The sequence below is a fragment of the Sinohyriopsis cumingii genome, chromosome 12, assembly GCF_028554795.1.
Source record: "Sinohyriopsis cumingii isolate HCF-2022 chromosome 12, ASM2855479v2, whole genome shotgun sequence".
NCBI classification, from domain to species: Eukaryota; Metazoa; Mollusca; class Bivalvia; order Unionida; family Unionidae; genus Sinohyriopsis; species Sinohyriopsis cumingii.
The window spans coordinates 15,823,436-15,843,415 of NC_142972.1; the positions used below are offsets into that span (position 1 = coordinate 15,823,436).

The 19,980-nt window shown below is 34.8% G+C and overlaps 1 protein-coding gene across 1 annotated transcript in view; it reads left to right on the plus strand.

Moving 5' to 3' along the window:
* The window catches only part of LOC149786029 (E3 ubiquitin-protein ligase rnf213-alpha-like), a 598,535-nt gene that overhangs the window by 545,177 nt on the left and 33,378 nt on the right, over positions 1-19,980 (plus strand). The window contains exons 81-86 of the mRNA XM_089976317.1: positions 216-393; positions 3,544-3,644; positions 4,324-4,381; positions 8,572-8,771; positions 10,893-11,040; positions 12,706-12,768. Coding sequence (XP_089832443.1) covers positions 216-393; positions 3,544-3,644; positions 4,324-4,381; positions 8,572-8,771; positions 10,893-11,040; positions 12,706-12,768 — 748 coding nt within the window. The remainder of the gene's footprint in view (positions 1-215; positions 394-3,543; positions 3,645-4,323; positions 4,382-8,571; positions 8,772-10,892; positions 11,041-12,705; positions 12,769-19,980) is intronic.

Here is a 19,980-nt window from a genome sequence, read left to right on the forward strand (position 1 = left end):
ATGTCTATACATACATGTATATGACTTTAGCAATAGTTTTTCCTCTTTTTAACGTGCTTGACTTAATAAATGAGGGGAGGGAGCAGGGTCATCTGTGACCTCTTGACAACATTTCTAGTTTGATCATTTTTGCAAGTGATGTTTCATTCCTCTGCCATTATTACTTCCAACAATAATTAATTCATAAAAGTAATAAGTTTTCTTTTCATTATCAGGCTGTAAGTGAATTTATTAAACCAGCTATTTCTGACCACATGGACATACCACAGTTTTTATGGGAACACATTGTGAGTGACCTAGATGACCTGCGCCGCACCCTTGGAAAAAGCTTGGATGATGTCTTCATTATAATGCACATTATCTTGTCTTACATGATGGTGGAACATGATGAGAGTAAGTCAGGTTCTTAACTCCTAGTGATTTCTCCAGGATTTTAATGCAGATGGGTATTTTTTAAAGGGAATATTTTGAACAAATGGGGTGGGGGGCAATTTTAAAAGAGAAGAGTATCTCTAGATAGACCCTTTAAGGTATCTTCAACAAATATATGTGATAAATAATGTGTAATAATTGTATGATGGCACCTTTTTTATCTGATCACTAAAATATTCTAAATTTTGGTAACTCACTGCAATGCTGAGCTCTTAGTTTAAATGGTACTCCACAGATGGGCTTTATGAAGTGTGGTAGTGATTAATGTCAACAGATGCTGACTCAAGTCTCTGGTTGAATTGGTCTATAAGACAGCGAAAAAGAGACTCTCTCTAAGTTTCAAAAGTTGAACAAAAAAGTAAATAAAAAGAAAAAGTATGCATTGAAAATTATTTGTATTTATTGTTCTCTCCTGTATAAGAACACTGGAGAAAAACGTGAAATTGCGAGAAGACAAAAATGAATAAACACAAGGAAAAATCTAGATTTCAGGAGTCAGTACTAATTCAGTTCCTATAGTAAACCTATGCAAACACCATGATATTAAAAATTCAGTAACTTAAAACTTCTGAGTGCTCATGATCAAACCTATATTTATCAGTATAGATGAAACCTGGATGTCACCTTCTGTGTAGAGAAAAGGAAATGAGCCATGGCATTTTCTGGACCTACATGTGTTTGAAACATGTGCTTTCGATTCCACACCAAAGAGTCGGGTGCTAATTTTCAGTAATGAGTGTTCCAAACTCAAGACTGTTAAAGGACTGAAATTCCATCAATAAAACAGTGTCTCGATTTTTTTCCATTTACATCTAGGATAAGCTCTCAAAAGATTCTTTTTCCTAAAAAATAACTTACATTATTAACCAATCCTGGCCAACCAAACTCATGTATACTCTATTTTATGTTCAACCATTTCCAGGCTGGTTCCCATTTTTCCGTACAATTAGTACCATGTGTCCTTCAGTAAGAAAGAGAGAGTGAGAGAATAGATTTTTTAAATTGATTCTGCAGATAAAATGAAATGATGGACAGTGAAAATTGTATTTATTTTGAACTCACTTAATTGCAGAGTGACATAATTTAATCACACAATAAGTGAAAGAAATTCCTCTAACGTCTTAACCGTTGTTCCTTAGATGAAATCGCAAAATGTCTGTAGTATAGCTGTTCATAAACAGTTTGACTTATTTTGTCAATGTTTGGCAAGGATAAATTCTGCAAAACTCATTCTAACACAATATGAATATGTCCCTGAAAAAAAGCAGTGAACTATTTCCAAGAAAATTTTGATTCGCTTGTTAAAATGGTTTGCACTTTCAAGTTACTTTTCCTTCAGCAAATGAATACTGTTTTCATTGCCCCAACCTGTGCTGTGTTTGGTATCTCTCTCAGGAATATTATCTAATACTGAATAAAGATACAGTGGGCCCCTTTTATATGGCCACTCTTCCGCACTGGGAACATGGCTGTATAAGACAAATGACCTTTCTAGAGGGGACTATATTTGTGAAAAGTATGTTTATGTATATGTATGTCTATATAGTAAGAAAGCTACATATAACTTAAAACTTTTAATATCTTCATTTAAAAGTATCATTAATTATTATTAAAAGGTACTTCTTGTCTTAAAAACAAACTTATTTCAAGGTAATATAAATTAATAGTTCCTATTCGTAAGCGTGAAATGTGATTGAGATATTGTTCACCTGCACATTGCAAAACCATTCAGAAACATTATTTAAATCTTGGTAAACACATTGCTTTGAATTTTAAAAAATTTCTTTCCATGTACTCCATTTTCTCACTGCTGCAGAATATTTTTCTTATCTATTACAATGATGTTTATTTGAGTTTTCCAACATAAATATTACTGCAAGAACTCTTGAACACTCCCCGTTGTCGTCAAGTCAGATAACTTTTACTTTTCCTTCCAAAGTGTTAATTCTCCATTTGTGTGATGTCATGTTGAAGTTTTGTAACGATGTATTCCTATGTTGCTAATTGCACAGTACTGCAATTTAGTTATACAGAAAAAACTTTTGTAGCGATGAAATGCCTTGTTTATAAAGGACATAATACATGTATTGTCATATGCTTTTCAGTCTTTGTCTGGTACCATGTTTTGTTCAGGTTAATTTATCTCTGTTAATGTACAGAATCTATTTTTAGCCTATGCTGACCACGTTATGATCTTGACAATTATGTCCAGTTGTAATCATCAAAGAAAAAAACACAACAACTGTGTGAAGCCCAAAGCTCTTTTAGAACATTGCTGACCCCATTTCCTGTAAACATAGGCATTAACAAAATAGTACTAGCTTTAGTAGCACATGTACTTTTGCCAACACTTCTTTCAGTAACGAAAATCTGACATAGGGAAAGATGATTGGATTACTTGCCTTACTGTATGAATTAAATATTGCTTCTGGACAAATTAATAATAAAATATGTCTACTTATAAGTGGTAAATATTACATGTTTGAACTGATATGTTGGCTGCTGGTCGCCTTTGTTGAGGGGTACTTTTGAACACAAACTTGTTGGTGCCATGGGATTCTGGCTGTAAAAAGTGGGTGGCCACTGGTCAAGGGTGCCATTCATGAAGGGGACCACTGTAAAACTTTAAGCTGTTTATCTTTATTATTTGCAAGCAGCAGTATTCTTTATGTGTAATTACAGTATAGACATTTTTAACATTAAATACTCTTAAAGAAAATAATCCCTACCTCTACCTTGATCATGTCATTCAAGGGATTTGACAAGGTAAGGGTGGGGGTGGGGGTTATTGCATAATGCTGTATAACCGACAATGATGTGATACCTGGCCAACTGAAGGATGGAAAAAGTTTTATAGAGATGAGGGCTTTATACTGTCATATCAGGTAATTAAAGTTTTTATAAGATAACCTGGTGGACAAAAAAGCAACATTCCAAGTGAGCAAAACTGAAAATTTCCACGAAAAACATGGAAAATATCTCCATTTGATTAAAATTGATAATTGATCACTTTTATAAACTGATTGTCAGTTTTTTACATTTCAAACAAATTCCAGTGTTTATGGACTAAGTCAACAGTGGTTACTTTACATTTACAAACTTGCTTTCCAGATGAGCAGTTTGGAGATGAAATTTGTGGTTTGACCACTAAAGAAGCCAGAGAAGAATGGGAGAGTGTGTTTTATGAGAAATATGTGGCACCAGAACTAGAGGTACTGGACTATATATATATATATATATATATATATATATATATAATGTCAAAGGATAGTTCTTTTTGAAGGCTCGGAATTGTTTTGACAAACAAAAATATTCTTTGACCACTTCAAGACCCTTACACCTTTTCTGTTTTGTTTTGATTTTGAATGGGTATACTTTCTTTTGGTTGCAACAATTTTAGCAATGGCATTAAAAATATTTAAGTACAAAGTAAACATTTTTGACAGTTGCATATCATGTTAATCAGTTACTATATTAAATTCAAACTGTGAAAATATTAGTATATGCTTTATGTTTCTACCCAAATGAACTACATAATTTTGGCTTGTCATATATAAGAAGGAAGTTACATCATCACATATTTGGTTCAGATTCAAGACAATCCTTTTCTTGCTCGCATGCCAGCACAAAATATAGGAGGGCATGACTGTTAGAGGGCAAAGACAGCAGTTTTAAATTTCCATTTACGGTTTTGAGTGTTTTTTAAAATTGAAACAGAACTGTCAACCCATTTCCAACATGGACATTAGGGTGGGATTCAGGAGAGGTGGAGATATCTTTATGTTAACAGTATGCTCATGATTCCTGTGGTTTTATTTTATAAAAGCATGTTTTTATGATGCAGTATTGTAACATATTATTTCAGTATTTTGGTTTTTTTTGTTGCGCTAGGACATGGAAATTATGTTGGAGGAACACAACAAGCAAATGGTGCAGAATGCAACTCTAGGTAAGTACACAAACCCACTATTTATAATACAGGCTATGGTATGGGGTATGAGTCCTTTTTGGTAGTTGTTTGTTTTGTAGGTTTTACATCACATGACACACAGTTTGTAAATTCTGCAGAGAAACTAATTCGGAAAAGCTGAAAGTAGCTAAGAAAAGAATGCATTAAAATGTTATGTGACACTCAACAATATAATATTTCTTCAACTTTTTATGTGCATTTTTCCTTCCATCAGATATTTCAGTTAACACTGAAAACATTACAGAAAGCTATGGAGCTATGTAAACATACTTGCATTAAAAAGCTTTAAGCAAAATCCAAACAATTTGACAAGTGAAGTCATCAGAGCAAAAATTGTATCCAGAAACATCTACATGTTAACCTGTCTTCAAGTATGTCAACTGCCATGTGTACTTACAACTGGGAGGCTGGACAACTTCCTTTATGATATTCTTGTGGTTATTAAATCCATTTGAGAATCCAGGCTTGTGCTTCCAAGTGAAACACTTTTTCTGTGTAGTACATTAACCCTTTATCTCATAGAGCAAAGTTACCCAGTGCAGCGTGCTATAAATAGAACACCTTTTACCTATTCGACTCCATACACATAGGCCTGCCTGTTAACACACATTTGAGAAAATCCAGCATAGAACAAATTTATCATGTGTCCAATTAGAATCAAAGCCTAAAATTGTCACATGTGAAAATTATTTTAGTATTTCCTTGGCTCACAAGATTTAATAAACTGCAAACATCAGCTTGCAAAATCTACCCTGTTAGCATACATTGTTAACAAGGTTCAAATGTGCATTTTATGAGAAGCTTTTGAGAATTGTTGAGATTTTTCTGCATGGCTAACCCTAATCAGTTGAGCAGAAGAAATGAAAAATAATTCTAAGTACCAATCTTGAAAATCAACTAAGTTCTTTTCCAGGGTTTTCCATGCTGAAATATATCATATTTTTTTTGAAAGTCCAAACCATCCACACTTTTCCAGGTTTTTTTTATGCTGGAAAAAGTCCAAATTGTCCAGGTATGTCCAACCTTTGACTTCAACAGCAATTACAATGTGTTGCCATGCCTATCTTGTCAGATTCAGTTTGTTTATTAGGGAAACGTTCTTTGCATAGGAATCAAATTTCACTGCTCTGTTTGGTGCTTATGATTGAAGTTCTTGATAGGTCAGTTATGTAGGTAACTTAATTTGTTTATTTGAGTGAGAAATATATCTCAACAATGGCATTGTTTGGTGAAACCATTTTGACTGTATATGCTGGTTGACTGAGCCAGCAATAGTGGTACACCACTCCCTCGATAACTCACGTCCGGATAACTCGTGATCCCACTTATAACACAATGTCCGCCGTGGCCCCCAATTTTTTCCAAAGAAAATATATTTTAAATATCTTTCAAGTATGCTGAACGTGAAAAAATTATGATAAGAACTGGTAAATTAAACCTTGATACTACATCGCTCATTTTATCATCAAAAATGGTAATTATGGCCTCTAAAGATATAATCCAAATTGTGAAATTTGCAAGTTCTAAATAAGATATCATATATTATGTAAGTTTTTTTATGATAAATAGTTGTCAATACACTGTAAATAAACAGTCTGGTGAAATAGCAATCAATGAAAACTTCTGGTAAATGATAGCAGGTGACAACAGAGAATGAAATAAACACCAATTAAATATCTTGCTATGTGAAAGTCACGTTCTAATCCTTTAATGCCGTTTCATTGTAAACACTATAATCGCAACATATTCTATTCTATGAAAACATGAAAAGAGTCAATCAACCATCACATCAAAACCCGTGAGTACTTCTGTGAGAACCTAATTACATGCCAGCTTTGTTTTGATCAACAACTTGGGGAAGTGTTTGTTGCATTAAAAAATAAATTAAAAGAGACCTGTGTTGTTTTATCACTTTGAATATGTCTTTTGTATCAAATCAAGCAAGGGAGGTACTAAGAAAAAATTCAAAGGCATGCAAATCTGAGCATAAGTTCTTGTGGTCACTACCGTTATCAAAATTCATTTTATTTGACCAATGGTTTCACATTTTTATACGGTGGCTGGAGACCCAAAATGCTGACTATGTAAAGATCATTCATTTGAGAAATCTGCGGGATTTTGCATGGCGGCAGAAAAATCAAGGAGTAACACAAAATAAATTAACTGATTTTTTTCAAAATGTGAAGTTATATTTATATATCACAAATGCAAGTATTATCGTGTTCAAATTTATGTTTTAAATTTGTAGGCCCATTAAATTCATGTTGGTAATGATTAACCCTTGTGATATTTTTTTTCATTTTACTTCTACCACAATTATCTATCTATCGATTGTTCGATCATTCATGGGGCCCCGAGTGGCCAAGTGGTCTATAGCGTTTTCCGTTATGGATCACTGCTGTCTCATCTCTGTCTGCATATGTTCAAGTCTCAGGCTTGGCCAATGTGGATATATGAGAAAGTTTGCCGGTAGCTTCTCGTGGGTTGGTGGTTCGTTCCGGTTTTCCCCGAGTTCTTCCTCCACCATTAATACTGGCCACCATGTATAGCCTATCTTGTGCTGAAAAATGTCATTAAACCCTATAACAACAACAACATTGTTCGTTCATTCATTCATTCGATTGCCAATGTTTTTCGAAAAGAGTTTTGATCTTTTGTATTAAAAAAATCTGTCTAATTTGGATCAAACAATAAAACTAGAATGTATCCAATTCAACACACAAATTAGTGACGTAGTACATAATGTGTGAAGTGGTACACATGTTAAATGAACAGAAACCATGTGGAATAATGTATTTGATGATCTCCTCAATATACTGTAATTTATCCTGAAATTAATGTTGCTCTGTGTGGACAAAGTACACTGTTATGAAGAGATATGTATTCACAGCTAATGTCAGCACAATTATATATTGAGTATTCAACACTATAATCTGCCAACCCACCCACCACCTTTTGCCTTTACATCAATCCCTTTATTGGTTTTGGCTTTTTTTATATGTCCCTTGATAACTCGCACCTCGCTTATAGTGCGGTCGATGTTTTTGGACCCCGATGTGTGCGAGTTGTCGAGGGAGAGGTGTATATTGTTTTCATTTGGTGAACATTAATTATACACAATCATGCATTAAAAACAACCACAAAGAAGAATTATTGGCTGCATTGTTGATATATCAATGCAAATTAAATCAACAACTATCAACTTTTTCAATACCTGATGCCTTTAAAAATAAAACTTGCATGCATGTGACAGACCAGAGAGGTTAGTTGAGGCTGATCAGGAGATTTGCAAAATGTGGTCAGGAGTTTTGAATTCCATAATCCATCAAGTCATATTTAATCCTTTCTGAATTGCCTCTTATCACACATAGTATAGTTGAGCTTGACAAATTTTAAACAGCAAAGACAAACTGACCCTATACTTCTTGTGTTTTTAGTAATCCAACCATATAAAATATTTAATATTATTTTGGCTATTCTCTGTCAATTTAGCAATTAAAGTGTCATGCCTACCCTGCATAAGCAAGTTCACAATAACATTATCACAGAAGGTCTTTACTATAAATGTACTAAATTGGAAGCAATGTGTTGAAATAAATTCTATTCTGGAATTTTTTAAATAATAATTTTGAATATGTGGTGAATCTCAGTGAGTCACAGGAGGGACAGGAGACACCTCTCATCTTGAGAGGAAGTTCATATGTATGAGCTAACAATAATGTGCAACAAAGGTTTATTGAAATATTTTTAATGAATGTTCACACAAATTGTATTATCTTTTAAACAAAAAAAAACTTTTTTACTTAAATAATGCAAGACATCTCTCTTAATTAACAGATTAAACCATTATTTGCTTGACAGTAAGACTTTTAAGTAATTAAAAAATGATGAGTATTGGTGAAGTAAAGGTAAAAATTTAGAAACCATGACATGACTGTGTTATATTGGAACTCATGTTATAACAAAGTGCTTTATACATCAGGGTTTTCTATGGTCTATTAACTGACTTGCAAAAACAAAGGCACATTAGCCTGGTATCCATCCAAGAGATTCAAATGAAGAGTACTAGTCAGAATCTGTAAGCACTGGGATATGTGTTATTCATATGTATGTGCTTCTAAAAGATAAACCAGTATCATCAATACTTTGATGCCTTACATTTATTACAGGAACAGTTCACTTGTTACATCTGGTACGTGAGACAGAGGTACACGAGGTGCATGACCCTCTCAAAATGCTACAGGAAATTCCAGCTATGTGGCGTTACCGATCAAGGATTACCATTGACCACATGCAACATGAGTTTGAGATAACCTCCACAAAGAAATCATTGAAACAGCCTAAAATTCTTAAGCTCTTCTTGAAAGAGGTATATCTTCACATCATTATCTAGAGCAGTCCTTTGCTAGTATTGATAATGCTACCCAATAGGTGACACATGGGGATCACTTTTCTGATGGCATTGTTCTTGTTATGATTTTTGCTTTGGATGCCTACTTACAGTTTGCATTTGGGTATCTGACATAATTTTATGTACAGTCTTGAAACTTCAGGGATTTGTTTATATTAGAAGGTATTACAAACCATAGGCAAAAGTGGATCACAGTGGTCTACTTTTCATGCTTTAATGATTATGTTAAGATCTACATGTAGTTCAGTTTCTCAAACATTGTTGTATGTGTACAGTCATGAAATTTAATGGATGAATTCATCTTGGAAGGTACTACAGACCACATTGACCTACTTTTCACACCACTGATTGCATTTGGTTTATTGCATTAGCTCAGTTTACCAGGTATTGTTTTGTGTGCATGTATTATGAAACTTGATGATTATATTCATCAAGGGGTTAATACACACCAAAAACAAATATAGGTGATGGCGACGATTTTGCATTAGTAACTGTGCAAATTTTTAATTTGTGTGTGTGTGTGATTTAGATTTTTAACATAGCTTTATCAATATTTCAGTCATATCGCTATGATGTCTGCAGTGTGACACTTTATAGGGATGTTTAGCACTGGGGCATCATGCCACAGACGTGTAGCATTATGTCCCTCCACAGTCTACATGCAGCTGGAAGGAACTTGGACACGTAGAGACTCTACTATAAACTCATTTTTCACTATTTGATTAGGGTGCGGAGATGCAAATCTATATTTATATGGGCATTTGGATTATTATTTGTCTAGTTGCATTTCTATTTCATACTATATTATTTACTGCTTTAAATTAGAATATGAATGTGCTGGAGAAATAGGGACAGTTATGATGAGATTTACTATTTAAAGTAAATCATTTACAGCAGAATTATATGTATGATGATCTTTGATGATCTTTGTAACAAGATGAACATGAAATAAAATTATTCTTTATGCCAAATTGTTTGTGGAAAAGTACTTTTGAAAAATGCTTGGCTTGGTTCATATTGGTGTTTCATGTTATGCCACTGCAACATTTTGAATGTGATGCCTTTGGCACCGAGTTCCAATGCCTCCCATTAAAAATAGATTTTTTTCAAAGAGAATTTTTTGTGAACTATTACCCTTTACATCACTATAAAATTCAAGTATATTCCTCTTGCACTGAATAGTTTACATTTGATTTCAAATGTTTGCCTTGTAGCAATTATGAAATTTACCCAACAATAATACCACATGAATAGTATCAACAGTACCATATTTCATATAATATTTTCATACTTGACAAAGTACATTTGGTTTTTTTTTTAAAGTGCAGGAAATAATGTGTACAAAAATTCATTATTATTTTGGTAAGAGATTATATATGAAAAATTAAAGGATCCAACATTGAGGACTTCAAAAGGTCCACATGGTCGTCAATATTAAATTCATGTGCATCAGATCAAATTGCAGTGCAGCAACATACACTAGTACAGCATGATGTTTGTGTTCACTTTACATTTGTGTGTATCAGGATGGATAAGATTGAAAACGATAACTGTGATATGAACATAGGTATCCCTTGACATCTTTATCCTTGCAATTTTTAAAAATAGGCAATAAACAAGTGATGTATAAAACAAATTTTCAGCAAAGATCTGCTTATTTCTGCCTTTTCTTTATACAATACTTATACGTATACTTTAATTCTCAAATACATCAAACTTTAAGAATTTATTTGTGTGAAATATTAAAACTTTCAATTTTAAACAAAATTCTTTGGACAGAATATTTTAGTTAAAAGAAATTTTAGGAATTGAATCCTCTGTGTACAAAATATTTGCAGGATATGAAAAAATGTATGAATTAGAGTAGTTCTTTTTTCTAATATACCATGATTAAATTGTCTTTTCTAAGGGGCTATTAATGTTTAACTAATCAAAGATGAATTTAGCAGAAAATATGAAAAGATGAGATTGGCTGAACAGAGCATGATACTTTCAAGAATATATGTGTACATGGCACATTTTAATTAAATGTAGATTACTGTGCTTTTATTTCTTTTTTTCACATTTGTTTTAAATTAGGAGCACCACCTGCGGGCAGTCCATTACATCCCCAGCATTCTAAAGCTGTTGAGAATCCTGTTCCAGAAATATCAAAGGAAGTTGGATCGTGCTGAAGCTTCCACCATGATCACAGTGGGAATGCTCAGAGGACAGTCTAAAAATGGAGGTTGGTGGAGCAGTTCGCAACAGATTGCACTGTCGCTAAGATTTTGTTTACTCTCAGCTAGTATCAGTGAAAGAAAACTTACTACTTTACAGAGATGTGAGATGTGAGCAGAGACTGGAATGAGCTTAGACCTCTATTGTCAGTGTTAAAACCAGCTGGAAAAAAAATCACATACCTTAATAAATGTTAGACCTATATACATCCTAGCCTACTTACAGGGCCTTTTCTGGGTAATATAATTGGAAGAAAAAATAAATATATTTATTCAAAGATGAACTTTCCAGGTTATTGACTGTGCATTTTATAATGTGATGTGTATCCTCAGCAGGTTAACTGTGTATATTGTTCATGTGAATGAGTATAATAAAAATGTAGTGGACTGCATGTTTTTCATGTAATGCCACACCTGTAATGGCTGATCAAAATTCATTAATGATGCATTAACTATGCATTTCTTGCTGCAACTCCAAGGTTTCTCAAAGCCTTTGACATTCATCCTTTACAATTCTCAGTTCTAGGCATGGACAGTGCTTATTGATGGCCAAGCAGATCTTAAGAACAGTGATTTTTAAACAATAATATACAATATTAATATAATTTGTTTCCTGTTCATTATAGTAGTTTTACTGTAATTTCATAGAATATTATTTTATATCTCTTATGCCTAATCACAGAAGGTGTGTAGGTATGCAGGCAGGATGTTTCAGAGAATGTCAGCATAATGCTGGCTATGTATATAGTGCCAATCAAGAGTCAACATTTTAAATATTAAAATGATTGAAAAAGTTCAGATATAAAAATGAAAAAATAACAAAATTCTTTAATTACTAGAGAGAGTCCAAGACCACTTTAGATGGAATTAATTTTCTGCAAGATAATGTTTACATAGCTATTGGTGACTAGCAAAGGTAGAGGTGAGTTATCTAATCACTCTGGCTAACATTTTCTGACATGTTATTAGATTAATTGCATTTGTTAAACTTTGAAGTTTGCCCTTGCATATTGAAGCAAATTTTCTTCACTTTAACTATTTTTGGGGGGCATCCTTGTGTTGTGGACATATTTTTTTGTTTGGACCATATGAGTAGGTACTTACATGAAATATTGTCTCCCTTCAATGAAAGTTTGTTTGTTTATTCCTTCAGGGAATTCCTCCAACAGGTAGCTTGGTAAAAAATTAAAACGGGCTTCAGGTACATTTTCAATATTTGTATCTAACAGATGCTTTTTTTAAAATACAAAATTAACATGTTAAGTTTACATTGACCATGTGATAAAAATTCAGTGACATATGTGATGTAGCACATCTCATTTGAAGTGCACAATGCATTTGTGAAGAACTACTCCCTGCCTAGTATAACATTTTAGAACAGGGGTGCACAACACCAGGCCCACAGGCTGGATCTGGCCCGCAAACATGTTCTGTCCAGCCCTCAGGGCAAATTAAAACATCACAGAAATCTGGCCTGTGAACAATAATTATATTAAAGAAATTAGTGTTTGCGGCCCTCAAGTGGTCTTAGAAAATGCAATCTGGCCCTTGGCTGAAAAAGGTTGTGCACCCCTGTTTTAGAAATTCAAGATAAAAAGTGTTTGATTTTTTTATTTTAAATACTGTATCCTGCTTGTTTGGTTACTAATGAATTTTCTGATGCTCTATTCCAGATGAACTTCCCAAATTATTAGATGAATATGCAGAGGCTTGGGACCTTGTCAGGGAAAGCCTAAGTAAGATAAAAATTCTCAATATTTAAAAGCTGCATACCTTCACCTTGATGTTTATCAATGAGTTAAGCAAATTATCTAATCAAGCTTCATTGAAAAATCAGTTGATACACAGCATACAAATTGTAGCTTTGCCTTTCATAGCACAGGTGCAGTAAATATTTTGGAAATGTGTTTTGAGATGGCATTACTTAGGTAGCCATTCAGTGGTTTTATTATAGGTACAACAACTAAAGACACTCATTTTTCTCAAAAGTAGTGGGTTGGGTTTGATGGGGTCATGTCTGATGTGGACCTTTTCAGTTTACTTTGGAGTACAGTAGTTTCACAGTACATATGATTCTTAGCATCACATATATGCTTATTTGTTTCTAAAATATTAGATGCAGATTTTGCTTTATTCGATGTTTTTAGTACATCAGATTCTTCCAAATCACATTTTAGTTTTACATCCACTACTGGTTTATTGACTTTGTTTCACATGCTCAAGAGTTACCTTGTTCACTGATGCAAGTGATCCTACAAGATGATGTTATATGAGGAAAAAACCCACATGTATAATGAATTCTTATAAATATGTTAGGCATATAACCAGCAGATTCATGTAACTGTCATATATTCATTAAATGATGACCATAACATAGCTAAAATTTTGATTATTGATTGACTTTTTGTATTGGTCAGTTGCTGAAATAGTGAAACTTCTTATCGTCCTTGAGGATATTTCTAAGTGCTAATTCAAGAATTCTCTGAAACTCATTTCTACAGTGGTCCATATCTGTGAAACAAAGCTGTTTATTTTACAAAGTATTAATTTTGCTTGGTTGCCTTTCTAGCTTTGATCACATTTACGGTTTTAATTTAAGGTACTTAAATAGCAGTAATAGCTTACCATGGCTATTGTTTAGCTTTCTTTTTCATGCTGAAAAAAGATGTAACCTCCTTTTGATTTGCATACAGCCTCCCTTAGAATGAAGAATTGTCGGTATGACACAATTCCTTCTGCAACTTGCCTTGTCCTTGATACGTTATGTACAAAAAGCAAGCACAAATCATTAATCTTTTTCAAGGATGTTGATGTGATCAGACATGTGCCAAAGACCAGAGAATATTTGCCTGTTGCAGTGATTTTTAACTACAATTGTGGCCTGGCCTGCAACAATAATTTAATTCTAATGGTGTTACATTATCCTTTCATTTTTTCAAATCTTTACATGGTAACCTTTTCCCTCCGATTTCGTTTCCTTCAGGGACTTGTGATTACTTCATCTACACCCACAGGGGTTGGATACACTTACTATCAAAATCATTTTATATCTAGCTAGCAGTATGTTACGGTATGCAAGGAATAATGACAGCTTGCTCACTAGATGCTATGTGTTCTTCAGTCTAGATTGACACCGCAGGAACCATGTCATGTACAGTATCTCTACTAGATATTTGATTCAGTGCGTTATTTTTTCACATTGTTATTGTATGTTAGTATACTTCCTTTATTCAGTAACAGTTGTATAAAACACTGATAACTCACTTACACAGAAAAAGAAAACCTGGTAAATTTATACTAATTACTATGTCTATAGAGAACACATTGGTGTACTCCGTATGCAGTACATACAAACAAGGTGAGTTATATAATAATAATAATAATGACCTTATTTAAAGAGGGTAACACAATTAGCTAAAAACTAATCTACCTTGAGGCCCTCATACAAAGGAATTTATTTATTTAAGCTGCATCTCTGAAGCCACTGGATATATTGGGTTTGGAAGAAGGAAATAGAGTGGGCATTTCTAATCTCAGATGGAATACTATTCCAGAGCAGAGTTCCAGAGTATTGGAAACTTTTTTTAAATAATTCCTTATTTGGTTTGGGAATTTTATACTGTTAGGTAGACATGGATCGCAGGTGGGGAGTATTACCATGTAGCCTATACTGGAATAGTGATTGTAAATATTCAGGAGCACTATTCTGAGATATCCTGTACATTAATTTGGCTTTTCTCAAACAGATTCGGTCTTTAATAGGTAATATTTTTAACCTCTTAGTCCTGTATTCTGAACACATCATCTATTTCTGGACTTTTGACTTCGGACTGTCCTGTCTCTCCCAGAAAATTGTTTCCTTAAAGGACAAAATTACCCCTAAATCTCTATACCTATCACTTTCTATACATACATAAAATTTCCTCACTTACATTACTCAGAAGCATAATTACCTATCCAAACACTGCATACATTCTGACCTAATTCGATAGATTATCACTCTTGCTTCACAGTGACTGACAATAAATTAACACGGGAATGGTGTATCTAACATTACCATATCTCATTACCTACACCACCACATGCTAGATTACTCTTGCATAAAATTTAAAATATTCTAGCTCACAGCAGTCCCTAACCTACAAGATTATTTAAACATTACAAAATCAGATATAACATGAAATTATTGTTAACTCATGATAATCAGTATCGTCCTAACAGACAAAGGAAATTATTTCATATAACCCTATGAAATCCTACACATGAAAATTTGGATCACATGCAATCTGTCAATTCTATCAATGAGCTAGTAACTGTAAAATTAAAGAGATAAATTGCATAACAACTCTAGCATCAACAGATTTCCATGAAATTGAATAAACGATACATAATATGGATCCTAGTCATATCAACACATTTGCACAAAACAAACAATCAAAAATAGAAAATTACATGAAAAATTAAAATTGGTTACCTTAATACTGTTCTCTTTCAGAAATTGTGCATCCTAGCACTAAACCCTGTCTTCTCTTACAAGACAGCCACCTGGTCCCCTTTTCTTGTTTAATGAGGAAAGCACTATTCTGTTTAGGGATCCTCAGAGCCAGACTTCTCCTCTCAGGAAATTTTGGACTAAAGAATTTCGACCAAGGTCATCACTTTAAATTCACATTACTTCCAAAGTGAACACCGTAATTTACTCTGACCGGTCGTACACAGCAGTTCCTAAAATTTTCACAAGATAATCATTTCTTTTTCATCAGATTTTGAACAGCTTAGAATCTTTGAACTGTGTTGCAATCAACTTCCCTTTGAAAATGAATATTGGACATGACTTCCTATCAAGCAGTTATGGTTAGTAGCTCAAATGTTTACTTTCTCAAGACAGTGTTGCAATGCCCTGGTCAAATCTCAATGAGTCGTAGATGTTGGCCTTTCAAGTTTAACACTGACATGTGGGGGGGGGGGAGAAAAGAAGAAAGGTCAAAGTGACCCATCACAAAGACTTTTCTGGCTTAAATGTGTCACAATTTTAATGCTCAATGCATTCAACTTTAAGGTTCAATACCATTCAAAATTCAACTCTTTACAGTCACCCTAGCTTCACATGCTGACCTCTTCTCAGCTGTTTCTTGTAGTATACTGAGAGAATCATCCTTGAACCCAGCTGCCCTTCACCATGCTGGAAGCTGTACCCAAGACATCTTGGCATGCACTTTCTGTTTTCTATGGTTTTGTCGGTGGAACTTCATGACATCCACGATGATGCTGCTTTGGACACCTCAAAGGTACTACTCTATCAAAGTAAAGACATCATTAGGGCTGTTCAGCTTGAAGTCAAGAGTCTGTTGGATGGCTTCATTCCTAACATGTCATCTCAAGACTTCTCTTTGTGTACAAGTCTGGAAACTTCTGCTGTGGGCCACCTCAGAGAACATAACACTCAGAATGTGGCATAATCCAAGCAAGAAGAACGTTTTAATGGACAGTCTCTTCAGAACTGGCAGAGCATCCCCACAGAATAGACTCTTCACTGCTCTGTAACAGAGTCCCTTTTCTCACTGTGGGGAAGGCCCCTTATGGACCTATTTGCAACCAGGCTCAACAACAGACTTCCGTTTTATATTTCAGCTGTCCTGGATCGAGGAAGATGGGCAGTGGATTCATTCAGTCTCCAGTGGGATCGGCTGTTCGCTTAATCCTTCACACCCTTCTGACTGAGTTCTTTAAAAAGTCAGAGCTTCCACTGCTCAGATCATTCTTATAGCCCCTCTGTGGCCTCAGCACTCATGGTTCATTGACCTTCTAAGACCTGTTGATTGCCTGACCCAGGTCTCTTCCTATCAGGAGGGGATCTTCTGTTGCAACATTGGGGATCCCTCCTCCACAACAGCCCACAATTCTCCACCTTTATGCTTTGAATCATCTCAAGCGATCTCTCTGCCAAAACAAATTTTCAGGCCAAGTTGCCAGTTACACCAGTCAGGCCAGAAGAGCTTCTACATCCAAGGTCTATGATGCCAGGTGGAGAATCCTTCATGATTGGTGGGGTAGGAAACGTGTTGATCCTAGTTACCTTTCTGTAACTTCTGTTGCTGATTTCCTTTTGTTTCTCTTTCAAAACAAAACATGCTCTGTATCCACTACCATGGGCTGTAGACCTGCCATTTCAAACACACTTAAATTCTCTCAAGGCACAGTAATTGGTTTGGATTCACACCTTGTTGATCTTATTAAGTATTTTAAGCAGCAGAGACCTGTCTTGCACTCTGTTATGCCTAGATAGAATCTTTCTTGTGTTGTAAAGTCATTAACGAAAACCAACTATGAATCATTGAGTGAGGCTTCTTTTCAGGACTCTGTTTCTACTTGCTCTTTCTTCAGCACAACAATGAAGTGAGATTCTATGGACACTGGCTGTCTGCAGTTTAATGGTAATTATGATTTTTCCCTCCATTGTCAACCAGGATTTTTAACCAAAAATCAGTTACCTTCAGTAGCTCCATTACCAATAGAAATCCCCAGTCTCAGTTGAATCTGTGCTGTGGATGATAGAGATAGACTTTTATGTCCTGTGAGGGCACTCTATTATTCTCTTAAGGCATCCAGAGGAAAAAGAAGGGGTAGGAAGCATCTTTCCCTCACTCTCAAGTGCTCATAGACATATCAACTGCCACTTTTTTATGATGGATTGTCACCACAATCAAAAGAGTGTACCAGTCTCTCACTGATTGAGACCTTTCCTTTATGAAACTTAAAGTCCATGAGGTTCGAGATGTTGCTACCTCCTGGGTCTACATTAATCACTCGTCCTTGGTGGATATCATGAAGGCAATATTTTGGTGTTCCCATGCTACCTTTTCCTCCTTTTACCTCCACTCATTATCACAACAAAGTGCATGCATTTTTTTTCTCCGGGTCCTATTGTTATGGCACAACATGTGGCTCCAAGAAATACCAACATTCCATAACATGGACCTCTCCACCAATGGTGAGTACTTTCCATTTTCTCTTCTTTTTTTCTTCACTTTATTGGAGCCAACTCTCCTTACTGACAAAATCGGCTAAACAATAACTATGGCTAAGCTATTGCTACTGTTAAAATGTACTGTTTTGGAGGGGTAATTATGCAATAGCTACTCATTGCTATTGTGAAATGCCTTCCTCCCAGCCTGCTCTGATGTCCTGGTGCAGCAGTCATCTGTGAAAAAGATGAATTTTCTGTGCTTGCTTCACACATAACATACCAAGGACAAGGTGAGTTGCACAAGGAATTGCATCTTACTGACATTTCTTTACTCTAAGGGAGGCTGTATGCACATCAAAATGGACTGTGCATTTTTTGGCACAAAAATGAAAGCTAAACAATAGCTGTGGGTAAGTATTGCATGATAAAAATTAGCCCCCCCCATTTTAATTATATTACTTACATAATAACATTTATAATAGTGTTTGATTGATCAATTAAAATGAGTTCACCCAACATATGACCAGGTCAGGTAGATCTTAAACATGTATGGTTTGCATGTTTTAACTTTTCCACCACCTGTATTTGATACAAAAGATGCAATTAACTCGGGGGGGGGGGGGGGGGGCCGAGTGGCCGAGTGGTCTAAAGCGCTGTCCGTCACGGATCACTGCCATCTCACCTCTGTCTGCGTGGGTTCGAGTCCAAGGCTCAGCAAATGTGGATATGTGAGAAAGCTTGCCGGTAGCTTCTCGTGGGTCGGTGGTTCTTTCCCTGGGTTTTCCCGGTTCTTCCTCCACCATTAATACTGGCCGCCATGTATAGCCTATCTTGTGCTGAAAAATGGCGTTAAACCCTATAACAACAACAACAACAGCAATTAACTTGAAAATACAATAGAGGTCAGGTTTTAGTTCAGTGAACAATATAACAAATACTTCCACAACAAAGATATCAAAAAACAGTAAGTAATTCATTTGGTTATCAGAGAAATGCTCACAGATGTAGCTGTTATGGTAGATTTACACATTTTACATTTAAATACCAGATATTTATGATTGCACTTAAAAGGAACTAAACGATAGGTATAAAACACAGATTGCTATCATTACTTCACCTGTATGAATGGTTATATCACTAAAAGCCTTCTTATGAATTCTAGTTGGTCTTAAATGACAGTGGTCACAATTTAATGTCCATTATGGCTGCCATAGAGCCATCTTAAATTTTTTTTTGTTGCTATTCCTCCTAATTTAAGTAAAATATTTACATTGACTTTTCACCAGATGACTTTTTTTATGACATCTAGTTGCTCCTAGATGAAAATGGTGCCACTTGCAAATCCAAATTGGCCACCAAAGTGGCCATGATGAAAACAGTATTATCACTATGAATGACTTTCTGATCCTTAGTATAACCACCATGCTGGTCATCTTAAAAATGTTGTCTTTATTCCTTCAAAAAGGATGTCTATATCAACGTGGAGTTCTTTCCAGCAGACTTCATATGATTCCCAGTTGGTCCTAAATGAAAATGGTGACAGTTGGCTGTCTTAAAAGTCTTGCTGTCACTACTTCCCCATAATGTTGTTTATTTGGTCACAAAATGAATATCGTAACAACCTGACATCCAGTTTGCCACCACAGCAGGTAATTTGAAAATCCTGTTATTGCTTAAGAATGTTTGAGATATGTACTTTCAACACTCTACAGTTGAAAGGAAGAAATTTTTCAGGGACTCCTTTTTTTAGATTAGACACCACAGAGACATTTAGATTGTCACAATATAAAGTTTTCAGCAGAGTTTTCATAGTCATACAGACTTGGAAAAAAAGAATGCCAGTTTTCACAATCATTTCAGGATACTAGTATCCTGTACGCTTGGGCATCTTTGTTATATATATATATATATATATATATATATATATATATATATATATATATATATATATATATATATATATACATGCATGCATGCCGTG